Here is a 23319-nt window from a genome sequence, read left to right on the forward strand (position 1 = left end):
GCCCCTGTTTGTAAATTTTTCATCTCCCAGGCCCCTGTTTGTAAATGTGTCATCTCCCAGGCCCCTGTTTGTAAATGTGTCATCTCCCAAGCCCCTGCTTGTAAATGTCTCATCTCCCATGCCCTGTTTGTAAACGTGTCATCTCCTAAGCCCCTGCTTGTAAATGTGTCATCTCCCAGGCCCCTGTTTGTAAATGTGTCATCTCCCAGACCCCTGCTTGTAAATGTGTCATATCCCAGGCTCCTGCTTGTAAATGTTTCATCTCCCAAGCCCCTGCTTGTAAATGTGTCATCTCCCAAGCCCCTGCTTGTAAATGTGTCATCTCCCAAGCCCCTGCTTAGACTTTTCAGGCGTACCAAAACTCATTATAGATTTGGAATGGATAGCTCGGCTTAAAAAGGTCCTTGTGGTCATTAATATACTGCACAAGTCTGAACCCATGAATTTATGGCAGTTCCAAAAAACGAAATGCATTTCAGTTCTTACTTTGTCATTTAATCATTGTACCTGATTAATACTTATTATCTAACATAGATATCTTGGACATATCACTTGAATGCTTGTGCTGAAGTGAATTTCCAACCCTTAACAGTAACACCACATGGGGATATTGTAGTGTGCTTAGCAGGATACAACTAGGCAAAGTATAAGAAGTGATGAAATGAAAATGAGAGAATTCTTTATTTTGCAAACTTCATAGGTTCATAGGTTGGTACTGGGCTATCTGCCCGAAGGCATATATTAGCCCAGCCACATTGTGCGGTATTCACCGCCCCTTTAGTAGTTCCCTAGACCCTTGTACTAGCAACTAGTACCCTTGGCCCCTATGTAGTAGTGCTGTTGGTGTGATCCCCGGTGTGAACTTTCTGTTACCCATCCACTCATCAAGGTTCCTCTTGAAGAGTGATAGTGAGGGGCTCTGTCTTATGTAGATCGGGACACTGGTCCATAGTAAGGGAAGTCTCTGCGAAGGGAATCTATCCCTCCAGCATGTTCTATTCATTATTGTGTTGAGGTTTATATCCCTAGAGCGTGTAGCTCAAGTAGATTTGGTTTTGCTAAGATGAAGCATGTTCAACAATTCATAAGTAATGAATGGAAAGAACAAGTTTATTAAATACATACAGACTATAAATTATAAGTTATTATTTTCTGGCTTCTAAATTCTGAGTAGCTCACAGTATTCAGACAAGAGCAAGCAAGTACAGTAAGTCAACAGCAGAGTAACCTTACAATCTTGTTACACACACACACGTATGTGTATGTGCATCTCTCTCTCTCTATATATCTCTCTCTCTCTCTCTGTCTATATATATATATATATATATATATATATATATATATATATATATATGTATAGTTCTACTTCATATGATCGATATTTCAGAATGTCTAGTCTTGCAGGCTTGAGACCATATTGTTTGATGCTCTGTGTTTTGAAATGTTGAAAAGAAAAACAAAATATTTTGTTTTTGTGGGAGGTAAGCACCCTCCCAGATCACTTGATAATTATATATGAAAACTCTGAGCTCGTACTATACAGTACAGAGTTGATTATTTGAAGTAATTGGGACCTAGGGTAATTGGATATTCAAACTGTTTGGATAATCAAGCATACATTGAACTAGATAGAAAACTTCTAAAATCTTGTTTTTTCTGCACACACAAAATACACTTTACAACCATTCAGTGATTCCAGTGGACAATAAAGAATATATTTTTCACACACGAACGGGTTACAAGCTCAAAAAACACACAAGTGGATACATACAACACTTACATATTCAGACTATGATATTTCCTACCCAAAAACTTTGGAAAGCTGCATTCGGATAATTGACATTCCGGATAATCAATGTTTGGATAATCGACTCTCTACTGTAGTGGGGAAAAGGGCAAGGTCTTCCTTTCCTGCTAAATATTTGACATGTCAGAGCACTGAGCACATGGTCTTGAGCTTCAGACTCAATGTTCTGAACCGTCGAGCTTATGAACTACAACTCTATATATATAGATATATATATATATATATATATATATATATATATATATATATATATATATATATATATATACTTACAGGGATCTACTTTAAAAAACAATTTATTTTTAGTTTTATTTATTTATTTTATTTTACATTTGTTAACCGGGCTAGTCTAGCTGGATATATTTCCATTTTCAGTAGAGGCCTGAGGAGAAAAGCTCCAGGATATGCACAACAGAATATACAAAACAATGTATAGACAATATAAAAGATAAAAGATATGATTGTTAAACAGTGTCAGACAAAATTTGACAAAATCAATAAATCATATAATACATAGGTAAGAACAGTACAATAGGTAGTTACAGTTCAATCCTTACAGGGATAAGCTGCAGGATTGAGGAAGAAAAGTGAGAGAGAGAGGTGAGAAGTATAGAATGAAAGGATAAATCAGGATTGCTGCAGGGGCATAACCAATGGATCTTTAGATGTTTTTTAGGTTTTGTTTAAAAAGAGGCAGAGAGGGAAGTAAGGTAAGTTCTATAGGTAAATGGTTCCAATGTTTACCTACAGTGTTCGAGAACAAGGAATCACCTGCTTTGTTCTTGGACTTTGTTATGGTGGCTAGAAGTTTGTTAGAGGAGCGTAGTGAGTGAAGGTTTTTGTAGGGGATGATGAGGTTAGAGAGTATAGGAGTATTGTTAAGTTGGTAAAATAGCTTGTGGGCAATGGTGAGTTGTGTAAATACTAGAAGATTTTGTAATTCTAGCCAGCCTAGTTGCAGTAGGTTCAGACAGTGGTGGGTTCTAAATGGATTACCAGTAGCAAATCGGGCAATACTATTGTAGGAATTGGTTAATTTGCTAAGGTTATTTTTTTTAGGTTACAGTAAATGGGTGAGGCATAAAGAAGAGTAGAGATTAAGTGAGAGTGAGCAATTTCTGGTTCTTGCTGATTGTGTTAGTAAGGGTTTGATTTTGTATAAGAAGCCAAGTTTTTTGTTTACAGATTTTATAGTGTTATTTATATGGCTGTCAAAGTTAAGGTTATTATCAATAGTAATTCCTAGCAGTTTAGTGGTGGGGTCTGGGGATATGAGGGTACCGCTGTTAGAACTAATTGAGAAGTCTACTGGGGAGGACTTACTGGTAGGTGCAAAGAGTAGGAGCTTTGTTTTTTTAACATTTAGAAGGAGGCAACGCTTTAAAAAACAAGTCTCAATTATGTTGAATACTTTCTGAGTTGAAGAATGTAGTTCTGAGGGGGAGTTAGCTGAGCATATGATTGTTGGATCGTCTGCATATTGTATACAGGTGGCTTGAGGAATTGCTACGTGCAGGTCATTAATGAATAGTGAAAATAGGAGAGGTCCTAGAATAGAGCCCTAAGGGACTCCAAGGGTGACTGGCAGGAGGGATGAAAGGTTCTGCTCCCAGAGAACTGCTTGTTGTCTATTGCTAAGGTAGGACTTGAACCACTGGATAGCCAGAATATCAAGGGAAAGGGACTCTAGAATGTTAATAAGAAGGGTGTGGTTAACCATGTCAAAAGCTTTTGAGAGATCGATAAAGACTGCAGATGAGAGAGTATTACTGTTATGATTTCTATTGATGGAATCTGTGAAGGATAAGAGGGCGGTAGTGGTGCTATGAAATGGCCTAAAGCCAGGTTGGCAATTAGCGAGAATGTCATGTTGGGTTAAGTGGTCTAAAAGCTGATGATGAATACATTTCTCCATAATTTTTGCTAGGGGAGATAATAGGGAGTGCAAGGCTTAAGTTTTTGGATGAATTTGAGGATGAGAGCTGTGGGGATGGGTTGCAATTTAAATGTTGGAAGAGAGCCAGAACTGGTGGTATGAAGTTTTGAGTTATCTGGGGTTAGTTGACTGACAAGTGACTGTATGGTCTCAGTGAAGAAAGTATTGAAAGCATTAGCAATTTGGATGGGGCTATTATGATCAGACCCTAGTGGGGTTGATGTACGAGAGTGGCCTGGGAGTAAGAGTCGATTGATTCCTGACCAGAATTTCTGTGGGTTGTTTTGCTGAATTTCCTATAAGTTACAGTAGTAGTTCTTTTTGTCAGTAAGTATGGACTTTTTTGTAATATTTCTAAGCTGCCTAATGCTTTGTTGGTCAGAGAGAGTTTTGGAAACTCTCCATTTAACCCATGATTTGTTTCTAAGTAACATTTTTTTGTCTGGTTTCCTTGGAAAGCCATGGGGCTGGTTTGGTTTTCATTCTGATGGAACGTTTAGGAGCATGGCTATCAAGGATACTTAAGAATTTGGAGTTGAAGTATTTAGCAGCCTCATCAAGTGGAAGGATTTTTAAAGCATTCCAGTCACAAGCACTTAGTTCATTTTGAAATAGTACTTGGTTGAAGTGTTTGTTTGTCCGTGATACCCTATAAGTGGGGGGGGGGGTTCATAATATCATTTTTTTGCCTTATAATGTAGGTCAATGAGTGATCACTTACATCATCAGGCAGAGTTCCAGTCATATAAGTTAGTTTATGATTATTAGTAAGAATCCAGTCTAAGGTGGTTTCTTTTTTATTTGGTTTGTTGATTCTGGTTGTTGAGGTAATTGTTTGACTAAAGCCATGAAGATTAATATGGGTAGTGAGTTTTTCAGCATTTACAGTTTTCCAGTCTGTGTTGAAGTCACCTAGTATAATAGTTTATTGTGGATAAGTAGAGGATATCCAGCTAAGGATATCCTAGATAGTATTGGTATTGTTACCTGGAGGGAGATAGATACAGATGATATATACTGATTTGATGGGGTTGATTTGAAATTTGGAGATAAGGATTTCAGTGTTATTTTCCTGTGGTGGGTTATAAGGTAAAGAGGTGATGTGCAGTCCATCTTTATATAAGATTGCTACTCCCCCGCCTTTACGTTTAATATGGTCTTGTCTTAATATATTATATCCTAGGGGAATGATTTCATTGTCTTTGGTATGAGGTTTTAACCAAGTTTCTGTGAGGCAGAGGATGTCAAAGGAGTAAATATCTAGCAGGGCGTGAAGGTGGGCTATTTTGTTATTAGTACTTTGGATATTAAGATGTCCTATAAGGAAAGAATTGGGGGGTTTGGAGTGGTTAACAAGGGGTGTGGAATTGGGATTGGTGGTACTGCTTAAGCTGACAGTGTGTGGGCCTGGATTAGGGTCAATGTCACCATCTTTCAAGGAGGGATTTTTTAGTCTTAAAGTAGGGTTGTAGGTATGGCTTATTAGATATTTTACTTTGTTTGCTGTGTGTTTGTAGTATTTAATATGTGAGAGTCTGTGGTATCTGGGTAGTAGTAGCTTGGATTTGAAGTGATATTTATTAGAGTATGTGCGTAAATAAGGGTTAATGTAGCAGTTTGTTTTGGAGAGTAATTAAATTGGTAAAAGGTTGGTTTTTCATAGAGGGTGAGGATATAAGCTAAGGTGAGGACAAATATGCATGTTGTTAGAAGTGTTAGTTTGGTTGTGAGGGGTTTAGTTACCTTAGGCATACTTTAGAGTTAAATAGTACAGGTGAGTGGGGGTGGGGATGGGTTAATATAATAAGAATAGAATAGGATGGGTGAATATAATAAGGTATATAGAGTGGATAGGTTACTTAAGTGGGAAATACTCCCAATTGGTATTGGACGGGTAAGAAATACTATAAGAAGGCTATGAGTGAGTATGTAGGTAGAGGAGGGGTGTGGCTGTATGTGTATAGTGGTAGGTGTGTGTGATTGGTGGGAGGGGAGAGTGGGAGTGGTCTAGGTAGTTTAAATCTAGGACCACTGGGGGTGTGTGGGAATTGGGGGTAGGGTAGGGGAGCGGAGTTAGCCCGCAGGGCAAATGGAGTGGATAGAGCCACAGAGTGGGAGTCTGCTGAGAAGTAATCAGTAATACAGAGAGACTGAGCACTTCCAAAGCCTTAAGTAGGTAGGTAACACTATCTAAGTAAACTTTAGTTAGCCGAAAATGCAAGGGATATTTTTCTGTCTAGTGTCTAGAAGAGTAGGACAAAGGAATCATTTGAATGCAAAGCTTAGTTGGGGGCTTAAAGTAAAGTGGGTCAGCTTCCTATAAGTATGCCTTTCAGCCTGGTGTATGAAAGGTAATACCGTCTTATTTATTTCCTTGGGGAGCTAGCTTGGTATGTATGCTAGAGTTAGTGAATCTTGGACTACGTGTTATGCAGTGGGGCTGGGGGAGCTTTAGAAAGTCAGAAACAGTGTTCTCATGGCCTGTGTTTTGCTGCCATCTAGTAGTAAAAAGGGGAACCACAACAGTTTGCTTACTTAGGACAATAATTATAAAGGAAGGAAAAGCCTCGGGGTAGGTCTACGGGTGTGCTAGCCCTTACAATTAGTTTAAAAAGGCACTCACTCTTAATGAGTTCAGTACAGGCCCCTACTACACAGTAGTTAATGCCTTGACTGCGATGCTGGTGAGAGGCACTTTTAAGCAGTCCAGAATTTGGTGTTGACCCGGGAGTTCTTTCTGTTAAGAGGATACTTTAGGAAGGTAGATAGGAGATGGATGAGACAGCCCGTGTCTTAGCACAGGGCTTCCAGGCTGAAAGAGAGACAGAGAGAAAACAGTATAATGTCAGCTTGTTAAGGTTTTAGCAAGACTAAAGAAAATGGAGGGGTGGAGTGCAAGTAAGGAACTGAGCAACTATGGAAACAGTACAGTAGTAACTCAAACTAAACAATTAAGGGCTCACATTCATATTCTATGTTCCACATTAAACCATGAAACTCCCATTAGACTACCTTTAGAGATTTAGTTTGTATGAGAACATAAAACAAACATATGGCGCAATACTAGAATAGAAGGCAGTATTAGCAATTAAATCACCGCAGTTTATATACAATCTAGAATGGCTTAGCCTGTATATTAATTTAGTAGCTCCCTGATTAATTCCCTTAGAATGGTATAATAAAACTTGTATAACTGAGTTATTCCCTATGAATTCATAATGAGTGGTCTAACATTTTAAGAGGATCTAGCACATGTATTTGAAGTACAGCCTTACAATAACAGCATTATTATGTTGGCGGGAACACAGTAGAGACCTGCAGGGTGGACAGAGTTTGTTTATATAACAACTGCTAGTTATCAGGCTATTTAGGGCTAGAAAAACAGTCAAAATACCTACAGTAGAGCTATTTTGGGCTAATAAAGCAGTCAGTGTTAGTGGCAACTCCAAACAGACATTCGGAGCGAGCTGCATATAATTAGGCTATTTAGGGCTAGATAAGCAGTCAAAGCTTTAGTTGAGCAATTTGCGGTTGGACAAGCAGTCATGTGTTAGCGACTGCTCCATAATGAGATATGGAGCTAACTGCTTGTATTTAGATTATTTATGGCTAGAACAACAGTCAAATGCAAATAAATTGTGTTATTTAGGGCTAGAGAAACAGTCCAGTGTTAGCGGCAACTCCGTATTAACATACGGAGCTAACTACTTGCAATTAGGATATTTAGGGCTAGAGAAGCAGTAACAATGCTTATAAAACAGTTAATTAGGGCTATAAAAGATCAGAACATGGATGTTCATTTTTGCGAGACCGAAAATACCGAAACCTGACAAACCCGAATGCTGAAGCTTTTCCAGGGTAAGTAAACACTTGCCCAACATGCCCTTTTTTCCATTGTAGTGTAATCCCGTAGTTGGTATATATAGTTATGGGGGGTGTGGGGGACATAGTGTCTATTTAGTTTAAGTTTGGCCAACTGTTTGCTTACCCTGGGAAAGCTTTGGCGTTTAAATTTGTCAGGTTTCGGTATTTTCAGTATTAAGGAAATTAACATCGGTGTTGTGATTGTCATTTTTCTAAAGTAGATCCATCTATAGATTCTCATAAACACACACACACAGTCACACACAATTATTGCTGCACTGTTGTGGCTAAGAGTAGATTTAATAACTTTGAATTCTGATTGTTCAGTTTCTTCTACATATCATTTCTTGAAGTCTTACTAATGCTTAGCTAGTAATTACATTCCATATAGTCTATGAAGCACTCTACAGAGGCAAAAAGGACCAAAGATCCATCCAGTGCAGCAGAATGACATCTGTTCTTCCCGAAGGACTCCAGTACATGGAGAGATACTGACCAGTGTATATTCCAGAATTGTTTCCTGGTCTTAGATAACCTTAAATTTCTGCCTTTGAGAGGAAAGGAGTATTATAAGAGGTTCTGTAGTATCAAAAAGGTCTCTGTAAAAGCAACAGAGACAGCTAAGGAATGGGTATAGTGTGTGTTGGGGTGTGGACAAACAGTGATTCAATGTAAGACAAAAACAAGAGGGTAGCAGTGGAGGTGATACGGGAGTTTTGCTACAAAGAAGATTAAATTAAAAATAATAAACAATAATGTTCTCAAATCACCACGTGAAGTACCGTGTCAGTTTTTTAAAAAACTTTTGACCACAGTGTTGTATGAAGATGTGCAAACAGTACCAATACATAATACCTAGTGAGGCATAGTTTAACTCCCATTCACAGTAATGGTTATCAGTTCTTATTAGCTTCCTAATAACACATCTGTACAAAGTTAGAGCAGTATTCCTGAATGCTTCTTCTGTTTACCTAGTGGCCTGAAGTGCTGACTCTTGAATGTATGTGAAGACATAAACTAAAGATGCATTCCTGCACAAAGATAAATGCAATGTGTTTCTAAATCACCATTATGAAATCAAACCTGATGTCAGGGACTATGTACCACTAGTAACACTACTGTCTAAGATGTCTACACATGACTCTGTTCCATCTGTGATCAGATGAGGCCACACCATATGTTATCTATGCACCATACACACTCAATCACAGGGGTAGACAACCCCTAACACTAGTGCCAAAGAGTGGTGCTTCATGAAAATGTTGCTTTCCATTCCACTGAACACCAGCAGAGGTGAGTATATTGATGAATGATATATATTTTTTACTTTTCTGACAGGATTTCTTGCAAATGTGTGTATATTTATTGAGTATAATTAATGACAAATATAATCAATTGATCTGCACTAGGACATCCTGCAAGAGCAGAAATCATGATTTTTGACATTTATTTATTTATTTATTTATTTATTTATTTATTGACTGAGAAAGTCCACTGGGTCGGAAAACTCATTTTCAGTGGAGACCCGGGGAGAAAAGCTCCACAGTTAAGCAAAGTATTGTAAAGTAATTATACAAGAATAAGTACAACAACAGTACAATGTTACAGAGATGCATGTAGATTCTCAATTATTTACATTCAGTTTAGAAGAATATGTACAAAACAAATATAATGTTGCAGAGATGTATGTAGATTCTCAGTGATATACATTCAGTCAGAATAACAGTGGTGAAACTTGTAAAGTAAAGTATAGCAGACTTTCAATCCACATGAATAGTCAAAAACATAGTAAAATTGATTCATTTCATAGGACTGGAGAAATAAAAGAATCAGTAGAAAAACATCAGGTATCAGAGTGGATTAAGGCAGAAATTCTAGTATATTTTGCTTTAAAAATGTTGTCTGTATGTGCTGTATCACTTCTTATAAAAAGATTACTGTTCCACTGACTTGCCTTCTCATACTATACCTGGTTATGAACTAATCAGGCTCTCCTTTTAATGTCTGCTCAGTAGGTTGCAATGACTTACAGTGTACATACCCCATTATGCATGTTTTAACTATGGCATGAAGATGTAACATCATGTTCTGATATTTAAGTTAAACTGACAGCCTTCTGTTACTCTTTGCCTACTATTAGAAAATGCTGAGCTAAGCAAACCATTCTAGAGTACCTCAGTGGATATGCCTGTGTTTAATTCTTCCATATATTCCATTTTAAGTAGTGACCAAAAAATAGCCCCGAAGGGATTGACCAAGCGCAGTTCCAATGGTGTGTATACAGACAGCAGCAACTATGACTACAGACAGCCAACTCTGATGAAGTACCTGAGCGCAGTGCTAAGCAATCCAAGGTATTTACACTATGCCTTTGTCAACATTCCTAATCACCATCGCACTTCTCTTCTCTTCACTCTCTTTTTGTTAATTTTTCTTCTCTGCAATGTAAGGTTTCTATACTCATTTTGTGAAGTCAAAGCAGTGGTTTGCAATTTAACAACTGATGATTGTATTTGTATGGTTTCTGGTTGCCAAACAAGTGACTAAATGACAATTTGCTTATTTTATACTGAAATGATATAGTTGAGCAGTGAATCACCCAACTAATATACAAAGTCATGTACCGAAAAGTAAAATGAGAAGAATTTGCAAATTAACTGTGCTGTTATATGGTTCTTTGTAGTAAAGTCAAGAAGAAAACTAAAATGTGGCATCAATTGTAACATTTACATAGCAAAGGGAAATTTTACTATGAATTCATTATTATAAGCTAAATTAATTATACTGAAAAATAAAAAAAACATACTTGTAGCTGAAACCTTGATGATAGGTTATAGCAAAGAAAACAATTTGCAGAACATATGCAGTACAAAATCCAGTCATTGTTATGAAACCCAGTTTGAGTATGGAAACCATTCTCTTCTACAGAATGCACATGGTCGCTGTCACATGACGGATCACACAATTTCTTACCAACTCACTGCATTTTGTTGTAATGTATGAATCACGTGCACATGTATGCACCAGTACTGGTAATATCTCTAAACCGATTAATAATATGGGTTAGAGAATGTGCAAACTGTATATTGCACAGTGACTGGAGGACAAATGTTCTCCAGTATGCTAATAATGTACAGTTAATGCCTGCTAAAAACAAGCCCACTACTTCATGGCTGTATATTAAGCCGATGTGAAGCCTGAACATTAAAAAAACGCAAGCAGACACTAATTTTACACTCACTAAACAGAGCTTTGTTGCTTATTGAGAGTAAAATTAAAGAAAGAAAAGCACTAGGGTATGTGTGTGTTTTGCTTGCATGCATGTTAGACAGAGAGAGAGAGAAGAGACAAAGACACCACTGACTGCAACAGGTATTCCATCAGCACAGATTCTTTAAACAGTATGAAGTATGACATTACTGACTGACTTTAATCCTCAGTGATTTACCAGAAAAGGGTGGCTGCGGTGGTGCAGTGGTTAGGACCTCATAGCAAGAGGTTCTCTGGTTTGATTCTTGGCTGTGGTGCCTTTTGTGCAGAGTCTGTATGTCCTCCCTGTGGTCACATGAGTTTCCTCCCACACATTCCAAAGACATGCAGTAGCTGGATTGGACACTCTAAATTGGCCATAGGTGAGAGTGTGTGCAGAAGTGAGTGGTGCTGAATGAACTACCGTGGCAGGGCTAGCCACCCAGTGATGTAAACCTTGGCTCGAGATGATTGTTACTGCAGTAGTGACACCCCAACCCCATGTGCAAAATGAGAAAAAGGGTTGAGAATGGATGGATGGATTTACCAGAAAGGCAATAATTTAATGGGGGATAGAGCAGCAGTGTGCAACAAAATCAGAGGCAGTAAATGTTGTGTGTGTTGGGGGGTTGCAATGCCTTGTATTCCACGTTTTTCTTTTTCATTCATTTGCTCAAAATAACACATCAGAGGTGTATTCACTCAGTAAAGTGACTATAAATGCTAGGCATCTGTATGTGCGTATTTTTAGCATCTAGTTTTAAGGCCTCAGCTGTTTCTTTATTGCTATCAAAGTCAAAAACTGATTTTGTATGGATGTGTGTGTGTGTGTGTGTGTGTGTGTGTGTGTGTGTGTGTGTGTGTGTGTGTGTGTGTGTGTGTGAGAGACAGAGATGCCTCTCAACCTCGTAGCACAATATACATAGACAAAGCCTAAAATAATGCAGGGACAAAGGCCCAAATATAGGGACAAATTTTAAATATTACTCTTAAAAACTTAAAATGTTACTAGAATACCAGGATTTGTGTTGGCATGCATTTTCTGAAGGATATAAAGTCTGAAAGTCAAATGTATGTCATTATTTAGCGATTCAACCCTTAGCAATTTGCCAGAAAAAAATACTAATTTTATTAGAAACAGACCTAAACTATGAGGCAAAAATATGGACATTCTGTGAAAATCTGGAAAGTTGAGAGGTATGTTAGAGTTTGTGTGTGTGTGCGTGTGTGTGTGTGTGTGTGTGTGTGTGTGTGTGTGTGTGTGTGTGTGTGTGTGTGTGTGTGTGTGTGTGTGTGAGCTTCTGTATATACACGTGTGAGTCTGTCAGTGTTCTGTATCTGTGTCTGTGTGAACATTAAATTCTTACATAACTAATATTTTGTATGTAAAATACTTCCTCCAACAATTACAGATGCTACAGCACGTTTAAGACATTAGACAGAGGATCTATTTTACATCAAAAATATAAAAAGTATACAGTAAAAAAGCATACCTAACATTTTAATAGATAGCCCATTATCTAAGTGCAATAATGCTCTCCAAGCTGTGTGTTATTGGGGAAGTAACACCCTTTCTGGGGTGTAGAAGCAACACTCTCTGAGTGGACATTATTTCCCCGACTGTTTGCTAATGAAACTATTGTACGAGACATGCTCCCTCTTTCATGGTCTCTGGATAAATATAGCTTCAAGTCAAGTGCTAAAGATGATGTTAATCTGCATTCTTATTTTATTTTATCTTTTTTTATGAGCACCCAACAATCAGCTAAAATTAAAAAAGCAGGCATTCATAATTAAAGGGACAGAATCTAGGACCAAAGACACACAGCACTAAAGTTCATCTTTAAACATCAGCGCATGTGAACTATGGTAGTGACCTATATAGAAACCTTAATAATGAACTTTACCTAGTACCCATGTCCACACCAGACCCCAAATGCTTTTCCCACGTTAATAGTACTTTAACCTATAAACTGTACACTACCATTCCTTGAATGTTTAACATTTTCTGAAGTGCACTGAAAATTTTAAACTAAGATTGCAGAGGCTGTAATTTCATGTGCTATGCAAGACTGTTAAATCACTTATGAGATTAGCAGGTTATACATTTTATTACAAGGAAAAACAAGCTAAAAGAATAAAAGCATTACAGTTTTGTTTAAGTTGTTTAATCGGAAGATAAAGGAGTCCATGATAGATATCAACGCTTGAAACATAAAAGCAATAAACATTCAATAATGCTTAGGCTTTAAAGCACAAATGCAACAAAGTAACATGACATTTTGTATTCAAGTGCAAGGAAAAATATTTATTTCACTGTAATGATTCTGTGTGAAAAACTTGGTATGTTTTAACACTGTGATCAAAACATTTAAAACTGTTATCGGTCTACATTTGCAACATGGCTTAAGTGAGAAAAATGCTTCACATCTTCCATTTCCCCGTATTAGATTTCATGTCTGAACAGATATGTGAGTTCATGGCTGAACTAATAGATCTTAAATTGCTTGCTATGTGATCTTATTAAACATAAAACAGAGACATCTCATTGTCCTTTTTTCATTACATTTGATTCAAATGTTCTATTTAATTCTATGAAGTTCTGTTCTTTCTCCAGACAACATCAGAATGAATATAAGTAGTTTGCATTTTGTCCTTAAGTTAGGGATGAGAACACAAAAGTAAAGAAGCAGAAAAACTGGTATGACAATCATCTTAATGGTTTCTAATTGCTCTGAAAATGACAGCAATAGAATTCGCCATCTGGTGAGACTAGTAGTGTAAGACATGTATTTCAGACATACATAATTGCACTTACAAAGCCTAGTTATAGTCAGTGGGATCTTAACTCCTAAACAGCAGGCTTTATTTGTTATCCATTTACAAAGAAATCATGGCCTGCACTAGTGAGATGCCACAAAATTCAAACATATCCTTGGTTTTATTAAAACTGCAGGTGTCTCCCACATGCATAGATCAGTCATAACGGCAGAAGAGTGTCTTGCATATAAAGTAGGGTTATTTATGTATGAAGAAAGCCTCATTATTTGGCACTTTTGTTGTGGATACTGAATGTTTGAGTACTGATATAACATGACTTACAAGACTTCACAATTCCCATATTGGTTGTCAGTTATTTTCTTGATTAATTTTACAAACTATACTTGAATAGCTGAGCCAGTATTGCTGAGAAGGCACTTGGCAAAAGTTTTTCCAATTAGCTTCAGTGTTTTGTAACCTCAGAGATACTTAAATTAGTTTAGGGTGTGCAGCAACAAAGTACCTTACATAAGGAGGTTTGGGTGCTTCTCCCATAAAAATATTTTGCTGATCACCAGTTTGAGTAAACAGGTTTGATAATCTGAGTCTTGCTTAGAAATAAGACAAGAACATAAACTATACCCCCCTCAGCTGGCACACCAGTACTTGAATAAATGGTCAACACCCAGTTTTGCTCCTCCCTTATTCTGCATAATGCAACAAAATATCCAGTTTTTCCCTCAACATCCACATTAAATGGTTATATGGCAGCTGTGCCACACTGTGGCCAGGTAACAACAGAAGGTAACCTGTCTACCACATAAGGAGTGGTTCTGGCCCAGAAATTGTAGTTATTGGCCGTTTTGGTAATCTTTTCCATCTATCTCAACTTTCTGATTTGAAAGCCTGCATTTGCACTTGTTTCTGTCCTGTAACTCATCTAGTGCAGATACAGATTCTTAGTTTTAGCACTTAAATTTGCTTATTCGTGCTCAGCACTTCTTCAGAACTTGTAAGCACTAAATAAGCTATTAATTACTATAGCACTCAATCTTCCTCATTACCTAGAGGAAAACAGTTTTTGTACTTACTTTTCTCAGTTGCTTAGAGAAAAACAGCTCTTGTACTCACTTTCCTCACTTATCTAGAGGGAAATAATTTTTTTATTCAGGCATGTCCAAGGGTCAGCTCCCAGTGTTCTCTCCTGTCTATCTGATGAATCTGGGCATCTTGAGGCAATGTAGAAATTGCCTCATGTACACAGACAACCCTCTCCTCCTACCACCCAACATTACAACCTGTGAGAGATGCACTTATCTAGCCAAACTGGAGGTAAAGCTCTCACCAACCAAGACTGAACTAGACAGTCAAGAGAAGGTAAACATTTGCACCACACCACACTCATCACATAGTCTCACTAAATCTACACCACCAAAATCCACACATAATAACACAAAAACATTTGCAGAGGCTATTAATAATAATCTGTCTAAGCAACCGAGACCTCCAAAGCAGAAATGCAAGCAAGCTCCATCCCCCAACACAACCCAAATGACACATAGCCCACAGACTCAGTGTGCCACTCAACCACAGCCAATAAGGCAAAACAACGTACCCAACACACTAGTCATAGGTGACTCTATAGTCAGGCACACTGATGTCCCACTCACCAGGCTAAACAAGGAGAAGGTTACTGTCAGCTGCCTGTCAGGTGCCAGGATCCACCACATAACCCATGCACTCAGGTCACTCCACAACAAGTACAAATATGACTCTGTCATTGCCCATGTTGGTGTGAATGACCTGAGACATACCTCCCTGGACTACATGAAAAGAGACATGGAAGAGCTCTCCGATCTTGTAGCCCAGGCAGGTATGACTCTAGCCCTAAGTAGCATTCTGCCATCGCCCAGAATGATACCGCAGTACAAGGACAAAATCATTGACTTCAACAATTGGCTAAGCTTCTGGTGTCATTCTAAGGGGATCCAGTGCCTGTCTGCTTGGGATGACATGGTCAACAGAGCACGATGCTTTGCCAGAGATGGCCTGCACCTGTCACCCCTGGGATACCGGATACTGGCTAAGGCTCTTGCCCCCCCTAAAGTGCCTTTATTTAGGCAAGATTCAAATGACAAATTCCCCACCATAACAGGAACAGGCAAGCAAAAACTGAGGGTGATGATACTCAATGCTAGAAGTCTAAATCTCAAAATGTACTCACTCAAGGCACTCCTTAAAATGGAGAACATCGATATCTGTGCAGTGACTGAGACCTGGTTCAAGGCTCCAGAGAGCACCCCTGCACTACCAGGCTATAACTCGTACCACACTTTTCAGCCACGTAAACTGGACTGAAACACCAAAGGTGGAGGTGTGTCCATATTCATTAAGGATATCCACACCTCCAGGCTAGTTGCTCAGCATAATGCATCCAAGGTTATCCAAGTGCAACTAACTCTGGGGAAAACTGCAATCCAAATTGTAGCTTGCTACAGATCCCGCACCATGCCCCAGGATTCCCCCTCCTCTTTTTTTGATGTACTGGAAAATATTAGGGTTCAACCAATGGGTGACTTCAACTACCCCACCATTAACTGGGAAAACTACTCCTGTACCAACTCCTTAGCTCAATGCTTTCAGAATTCATAAACTCCAGTGCCCTGGATCAACTTATCCACACCCCCACCAGGGGCAACAATATCCTAGACCTAGTCATTACCAACATGAGTGCCCGGTGTTCCACACCTCAAGTCAACTCCTCATTGGTCTGATCCGACCATAAGCTAATCACCCTTGATATCCACATCCCACCCCTACCCCCCATTAAGGAAACCACGGTAAAAAAAATTTTCCAAAGCCAACTTCATGCTTCTTAAGACAGAAGTGGTGAACTTCATGACATCCATGCAGATGGACAGTATAGTTACAACTCCTGAAGCCTACACAAATGGACTCTATAAGCACTTACACAAGTGCATGGATCATGCTATCCCAAACAGAACCAAGGCGCTATCCTCCAAAAAAGGGAGACAATCTGGTGGCCCCCTGCCATAAACAAACTGTACAACAGAAGGAAGAAACTGTTGCAAAAGAGAGTAAAATCCCATGAGTGGAGGAGCTCCCTGGTCAGCTTCAGTAAGAAGCTGAGATCCCTTATAAGATCTGCCAAAGCTAGCTACAAAAACAAAATTACCACTAATTCTAAGGACAACCACAAAGCATTCTATAGCTATCTCAAGAATCTCGATGGCAACACCCAGATCTGCTCTGAGTTACAGCACAATGGCACGAAAATTACTGAACCAACTGATATTGCCAAAATCCTGGCAGATAGGTTCAGTGCTAACTTTACCCCCCCACCTCATAAAGAGCCCATATTTATACAGGAAGACTGCAGAGTCCCTGTAATCACAACTACACAGGTAAAAGCTGCACTCCCTAATGCCAAAAACACAGCATCCATGGGACCGGATAACATTCCAGGCTGCGTTTTACACAAACTTCAGAAAGAACTAGCTCCCCACCTAAGCACCATGTTCAATAATAACCTCGCATCAGGCTTTGTGCCCACTGAATGGCGCACAGCAACAGTTATCCCACTCCACAAAGGGGGAGCCACCACTGATCCCAGGAACTATTGCCCTATTAGCCTGACGAGCCTGGTCTGCAAGGCCATGGAACGTATCATCATGGAACTCATAAACAAAGACATTGGTAACCTCCAAACTCTGGATCCCACCCAGTTTGGGTTTGTGAAAGGCAGATCATGTCTCCTGAACCTGATCGACTTCTTTGAGGCAGTCATCAAAGCCATAGATGAGGGTAAGGTGGTTCACACAGCCTATCTTGACCTTGCCAAGACTTTTGCCACCATCCCCCATTCTGGAATTATAGCTAAACTCACTAAACTATGTATAAATCCCTACATCACAAGATGGATTGCCAACTGACTCACTGACAGAACCCACACTGTAAAAGTTGCAGACTCCAAATCTGACCTCAAACCAGTGACAAATGGAGTACCACAGGGTTCAGTCGTGGGACCTCTCCTGTTTGGTATCTACTTCTCTGAAGTACAGGCTAACACAGAAGGCCTCTGGCTAATGAAGTTCACTGATGACTGCAAACTAGGAGTCATAGTCAAGTCCCCAAATGATGTGGACATCCTACAGAAGGGCCTCGCTGAGACAGATGCCTGGTGTCAGAGCCATGGCCTCAAGCTTATTGCCAAAAAGTGCAGTGTCATCCCCTTTGGTAAAAACTTTGTACCCATGAACTACCACATAGGCAGGAATCTACTTAACACCAAATGCGTGATAAGAGACCTTGTGACCCAGGTGGACAGTAGTCTCTCCTTTGATAGTCACATCGCCACAGTAGTAAGGAAGTCCTTCTACATGGCACACCTCATCATAAAAGGGTTCTCATCCAGGAAAAAAGAGGTCATTTTCCCCTCTACTCAACATTCATTAGACCCATTATAGAGTACAACGCCCCTTTTGAAATGTACCTCACAAGACATCTGTAGCAGCTGGAAAGGCCACAGAACTACCTCACAAAGAGGATTACTGGCCTCAAACAAATGCCATACACTGACCGTCTCAAAAAACTCCAGCTTTACTCGGTAGCATATCGCCTACTCTGAGGTGATCTCTGCCTAACATATAATGCTATGTCAAACCCAGAGCTGTTGGACATGCTACACCTAAATAAATTCCAATCCCTCCGAGCTACATGCTCTAGGGACCTAAACCTTGTCACCACAATAAGCAGGACATGCTGGAGGGATAGATTCCTGTCCCAGAGATTTCCCATACTCTGGAACAAGCTACCCATCCATGTTGAGCAAAATTCTTCATTAGCACTCTTCAAGAAAAATCTTGATGAGTGGATGGGAAATAGGAAATACACCCCGGGGATAACTTCTGTGTCTCTGCTCGACAGTGGCACAGGAAAATAACTTTCTTGGGTGGCGTAAGCCAGGGAACCTTGTTGGCTAGGCTTATGTAGGCCCTTGGGCCGATAGCCTAGTACCTACCTATGAACCTAAGAATAAACAGCAATTGCTTTTAGTTCAGTGATGACAAGGACTTTAATCACAATAACAACATATTGATACCACACATGTGGATGCTAAGTAATGACAAGATCCTAGGCAGTTCAGTGGAGAGGTACATAGTGACATCATATCAGTATATCACCCTCTTTTTAATTGGGTCATTGTGACATTGTGCTGTTCAGAAATGATATGATATGGTACGTTATAATATGATGAAACTTATTATGCATGATATTTGTTACAAGAGAAATACTGAAGCAAAATTACATTTTACAGACTAATAATACTATAACTTGACAGTTAAGAAAGAAATCCTTGTATAGACAACACTGAAAAAGTAATCACAATAAAATCTGGCATCATGGTAGTTTTAAGGCTCCTAAACATTGAAAATATGAAGGGTAATGCAGCAGCAATGGAATATAGAAAAACTGTTTTTTTTTAAAGATATATCCACCAAACTGAAAATTAATTAATAAAATCCTCTTCAAGTTAAGTCACAATAAAGTCTGATGTATTGGTAGGTTTCAAGGCTCAGTAATGTGCTAAATACTAAGAGTGATCTTCTAGCTGTAATAGTTATGTTAAGTGTGCTCAGTTAGCTAACAAAAAATAAAAGTATCTACAAATTATATGTCAAAGCACATCTGAGCACTACAGATAAAACATATAAAACATACAATTGGAGACTTTGAAGGTAGAACGTGATCGCTTAGACATCTTTGCCTATCTATATTCCTTGCAGACCCTGCTTAACCCAGAGCTTAATTCTTTTAATACCCTAGCACTGAATAATTATCACTCATATGTCCAATACATTCTTAAATTCCATTAGTTATGGTCACTTTAGGAAGCATATTTTGTTGTTTTGTTCTTGCTCTGACTATGGGATACCTTAGAGTTCAGTACTTAGTCTGTCTTTTAATTTATTTATAACTGATACTTCAGATATTCTGAAATAAAACAAGAATCCTTGTTTACATATGACATGAAGAGTTACAAGAGGGCTAATACACAACCGAAGGAGTAAAAGCTGAGAAAGGATTTGAAGCTACTATGAATTAAATAAAGATACACATAGTAACATAACTGACAACTAAAACTTATTGAACAAATGTATTATTTTGTGGGAGATAAAACCATCAATTTAAATAGAATAGGCTCTGCCAGTGGTTTTATTTGAGGTTGTGACAGACAGGGGAAATAGCCTTGAATCCTGAACCAGTGTCTCAAAATATGTGGCATATGAAGTATGAATCCTACAGTTCCACAACAAATGTGAGCTGTAGGAATTACAGACCATAAATTTGTAACACTGGCACCAAGTATGTTTGTATAGGGTGATTGGCCTTAAGAGATTATGGCAATATATACTACTGCCTTGGATTATGACTCAGACATGTCATACCCAAATAAGCTTTACACTGCCTGCTACAGAATAGGGTTATAATTATGACTCCTCAGGATTTCACTCACCTCAGTCTGGGCCCATTGCCTTTAAGTGCAATCTTATCAACAGTAATAGAGGCTTAATCAAAGTATTTTCTCATACACATACTCTCACTATGTTTCCCATGGGAGTTCCTAATACTTCTCCAATGATAGTACCTCTTTCTTGCATTCACAGTCATAGTACTAATATGGTACCAAGATCTCTGAACACTTCTACAATGATCCTGCCAACATTCATTTATAATAGCTGATAACCCAAACAGTTTCCATTCAAAAAGGTTGAATTCCAGCAAAACAATCCTGTCAGGGTACATTTCATTAACAGAGTAAGACATCATTCATAAGCCTTTATGAATAAGCAAATAAAAACATTAGCTTTTAAAAATAGCTGATTATACAGATAAAACAGCATTGAAAATTGTTCAGGGAAAATAAAATGTTTCATATGGACAGGATGATTACAGAAAAACACTGACTACATTTGTTGTTACTTATAGTTACTTACTATAACTGACTGAAGCCTCAGGATGAAAAATATAATCCAACAAGTTTGTGATCCAGAAGTCATTGGTTTAACTTTCTCCACAAGTTATAATTTCCCAAATCCAAGTAACAGTCTTGCTCAAACAGAAAGAAAAAGAAGCTAACAGAAAGTTTTGTTCAAACCATAGAGACTAGGTAGGGGTCAAATGCAAATCTAATCTGTCTTTCCCTTGAAAAAAAAAACTGCTAGAATACACAGAGTAATTCAGCTTGTCATGGAAAAATGAGAATGTTAACAGTAAAAAAATAAATTTTAAAAGAAAATTTATTTAAATTCTATACTGCTAATAAAATACACAATTATTTACAATTTTAAATCCAAGAAAACATATATATAATCTTCTGGCAGCTATAACCATAGGGAAGCAGAGTAAAAAAATGTGGATGAGCAGAGATAGGAATGCTGGGATACACCGAAGGGCATAACTAGTTGAAAAGGAAGTTATTATTATCCTGTATGGATAACTGGTAAGAGCACATCCCCCATCTGTAGTACTTTATTAGGTTCATAGGTTCATAGGTTCATACTAGGCTATCTGCCCAAGGGCATTTATAAGCCTAGCCCATAGTTATGTGGCTTTCGCCACCCCTTTAGTTTGAATAAAAACTATGCCTATCATTTTTCTGTGCCTCTGTCAAGCAGTGACACTGAAGTAATCCCTGGGGTATATCTGCGATCTCCCATCCATTGGTCAAGATTCCTCTTGAACAAGGACAGCGAGGTGCTCTGCCTCACATGTACCGGGATTTTGTTCCACAGCATAGGAGTCTCTGGGTGATGAATCTGTCCCTCCAGCACGTTCTATTTATAACCGTGTCAAGGTTTAAGTCTCCGCCCTTGTGGTTCTGAGGGATCTAGATTTTTTGAGGTGAAGCATATTCATCAAATCTGGGTTTGACATGGCCTTATATGTCAGGCACAGGTCACCTCTGAGCAAGCGGTATGAGACTGAATAAAGCTGGAGTTCTTTCAGTCGGGCAGCATAAGACATATTTTTGAGACCCTTTATCCTTTTGGTGAGGAACTTTTGGGGCCTTTCAAGCTGCATCAGGTGTCTGGTCAGATACATTCGAACGGGCATTGTACTCAATCATAGGTCTAATGAGTGATGAGTACAGGGGACGATGACCTCCCTTGATCTAGATGTGAATCCCTTCATGATCAGGTGGGCGATATAGAAGGTTTTCCTAACTACTTTAGCAACATGAGTGTCAAATGAAAGACTACTGTCAACTTGGGTCCCCAGATCCCTGATGACTTTTTCTGTGCTCAGTGGATTGTCACCTATATGGTAGCTAGGGGTAACCTTGTTTTTCCCGAAGGGTATGACTATGCATTTTTGGCGTTTAACTTCAGGCCATGGCTCTGGCACCAGTTATCCGTTTCTGTGAGGCCCTTCTGGAGGATATCTGTGTCAGATGTGTTTTCAACTATGGCCCAGTTTGCAGTCGTCTGCAAACTTTGTCAGCCATAACCCTCCTGTGTTTGCTTGTACTTCAGAAAAGTAGATGCCGAACAAGAGTGGACCCAGGACTGAGCCCTGTGGGACACCACTTGTGACAGGCTTTGAGTCTGACATGGCTCCAGCAACTCTGACCCTGTGGGTTCTGTCGCTAGCCAGTTTGCAACCCATCTTGTGATGTATGGGTTTACATTCAAGCTGATGAGTTTTTCGATGATACCTGAGTGGGGTATTGTGTCAAGGCCTTTGCCAGGTCGAGGTAGGCTGTATGGACTGCCTTTCCTCATCAATGGCCTTGGTGACTGTCTCGAAAAAGTCAACCAAGTTTAAGAGGCAGGATCTGCCTTTGACAAAGCCAAACTGGGTTGGATCCAAAGTCTGCAAGTTCCCTATGTCTTTATTTATGAGTTCCATTATGATCCTCTCCATGGCTTTGCAGATAAGGCTTGTCAAGCTAATGGGGCGGTAATTTCCAGGGTCTGTGGAGGCACTGCCCTTATGAAGTGGGACCACAGTCGCCAAGCGCCACTCCTTGGGTACGTATCCTGAGGTGAGGCTAAGATTAAACAGCTGTCCTAACTGTGGGTTTAATTCCTCGTTGAGTTCATGAAGCACACAGCCGGGGACACCATCCAGTCCCATGGATGCTGTGTTTTTGCCTTAGTGAGGGCAGTTCTCACCTGGGCGTTGGAGATGTTTGGGGGCTACAATCCTCTGGAATAGATATCTCTCCTTTGGGGGGAGTTTGCACTGAACCTGTCAGCCAGTATGTTAGCAATGTGTGTAGGTTCAGTAATTTTCACATCATTTTGAACTAATTCTGAGCATATCTGGGAGTTTCCTCCTAGGTTTCTAACATAGCTAAAGAAGGCCTTATGATTGTCTTTAGAGTCCTTGGCGATTTTTCTCTCAAAATTTGCCTTTGATGATTTTATGAGAGCTCTTAGTTTTTTACTTATAATGATCAAAGGTGTCTTTACCTTTCAAGGATTTTGCTCTATCTTGTAGTAGCTTCCTCCTTTTGTTGTAGAGCTTGTTTATGGCTGGGGTCCACCAGACTGGACGCTTGCCTTTGGTACAGAGGGTCTTAGTTTTGTTTGGGATTGCCTGATCCATGCAGTCCTGTAGGTGCTGGTAGAAGGCATTTGTAAGTGATTCAGCGGTTTGAGTAATGTTTACCACT

General features: G+C 39.2%; 1 protein-coding gene across 1 annotated transcript in view; it reads left to right on the forward strand.

Annotated features, from left to right (window-relative positions):
* LOC122816266 (glucagon family neuropeptides-like) overlaps window positions 1-23319 on the forward strand; it is a 74305-nt gene that overhangs the window by 36325 nt on the left and 14661 nt on the right. Inside the window, exon 5 of the mRNA XM_044089003.1 lies at window positions 9830-9961. Coding sequence (XP_043944938.1) covers window positions 9830-9961 — 132 coding nt within the window. The remainder of the gene's footprint in view (window positions 1-9829; window positions 9962-23319) is intronic.

Source organism: Protopterus annectens, chromosome 12.part0 (assembly GCF_019279795.1).
Source record: "Protopterus annectens isolate FY-2018-M chromosome 12.part0, PAN1.0, whole genome shotgun sequence".
Lineage (NCBI taxonomy): Eukaryota > Metazoa > Chordata > Ceratodontiformes > Protopteridae > Protopterus > Protopterus annectens.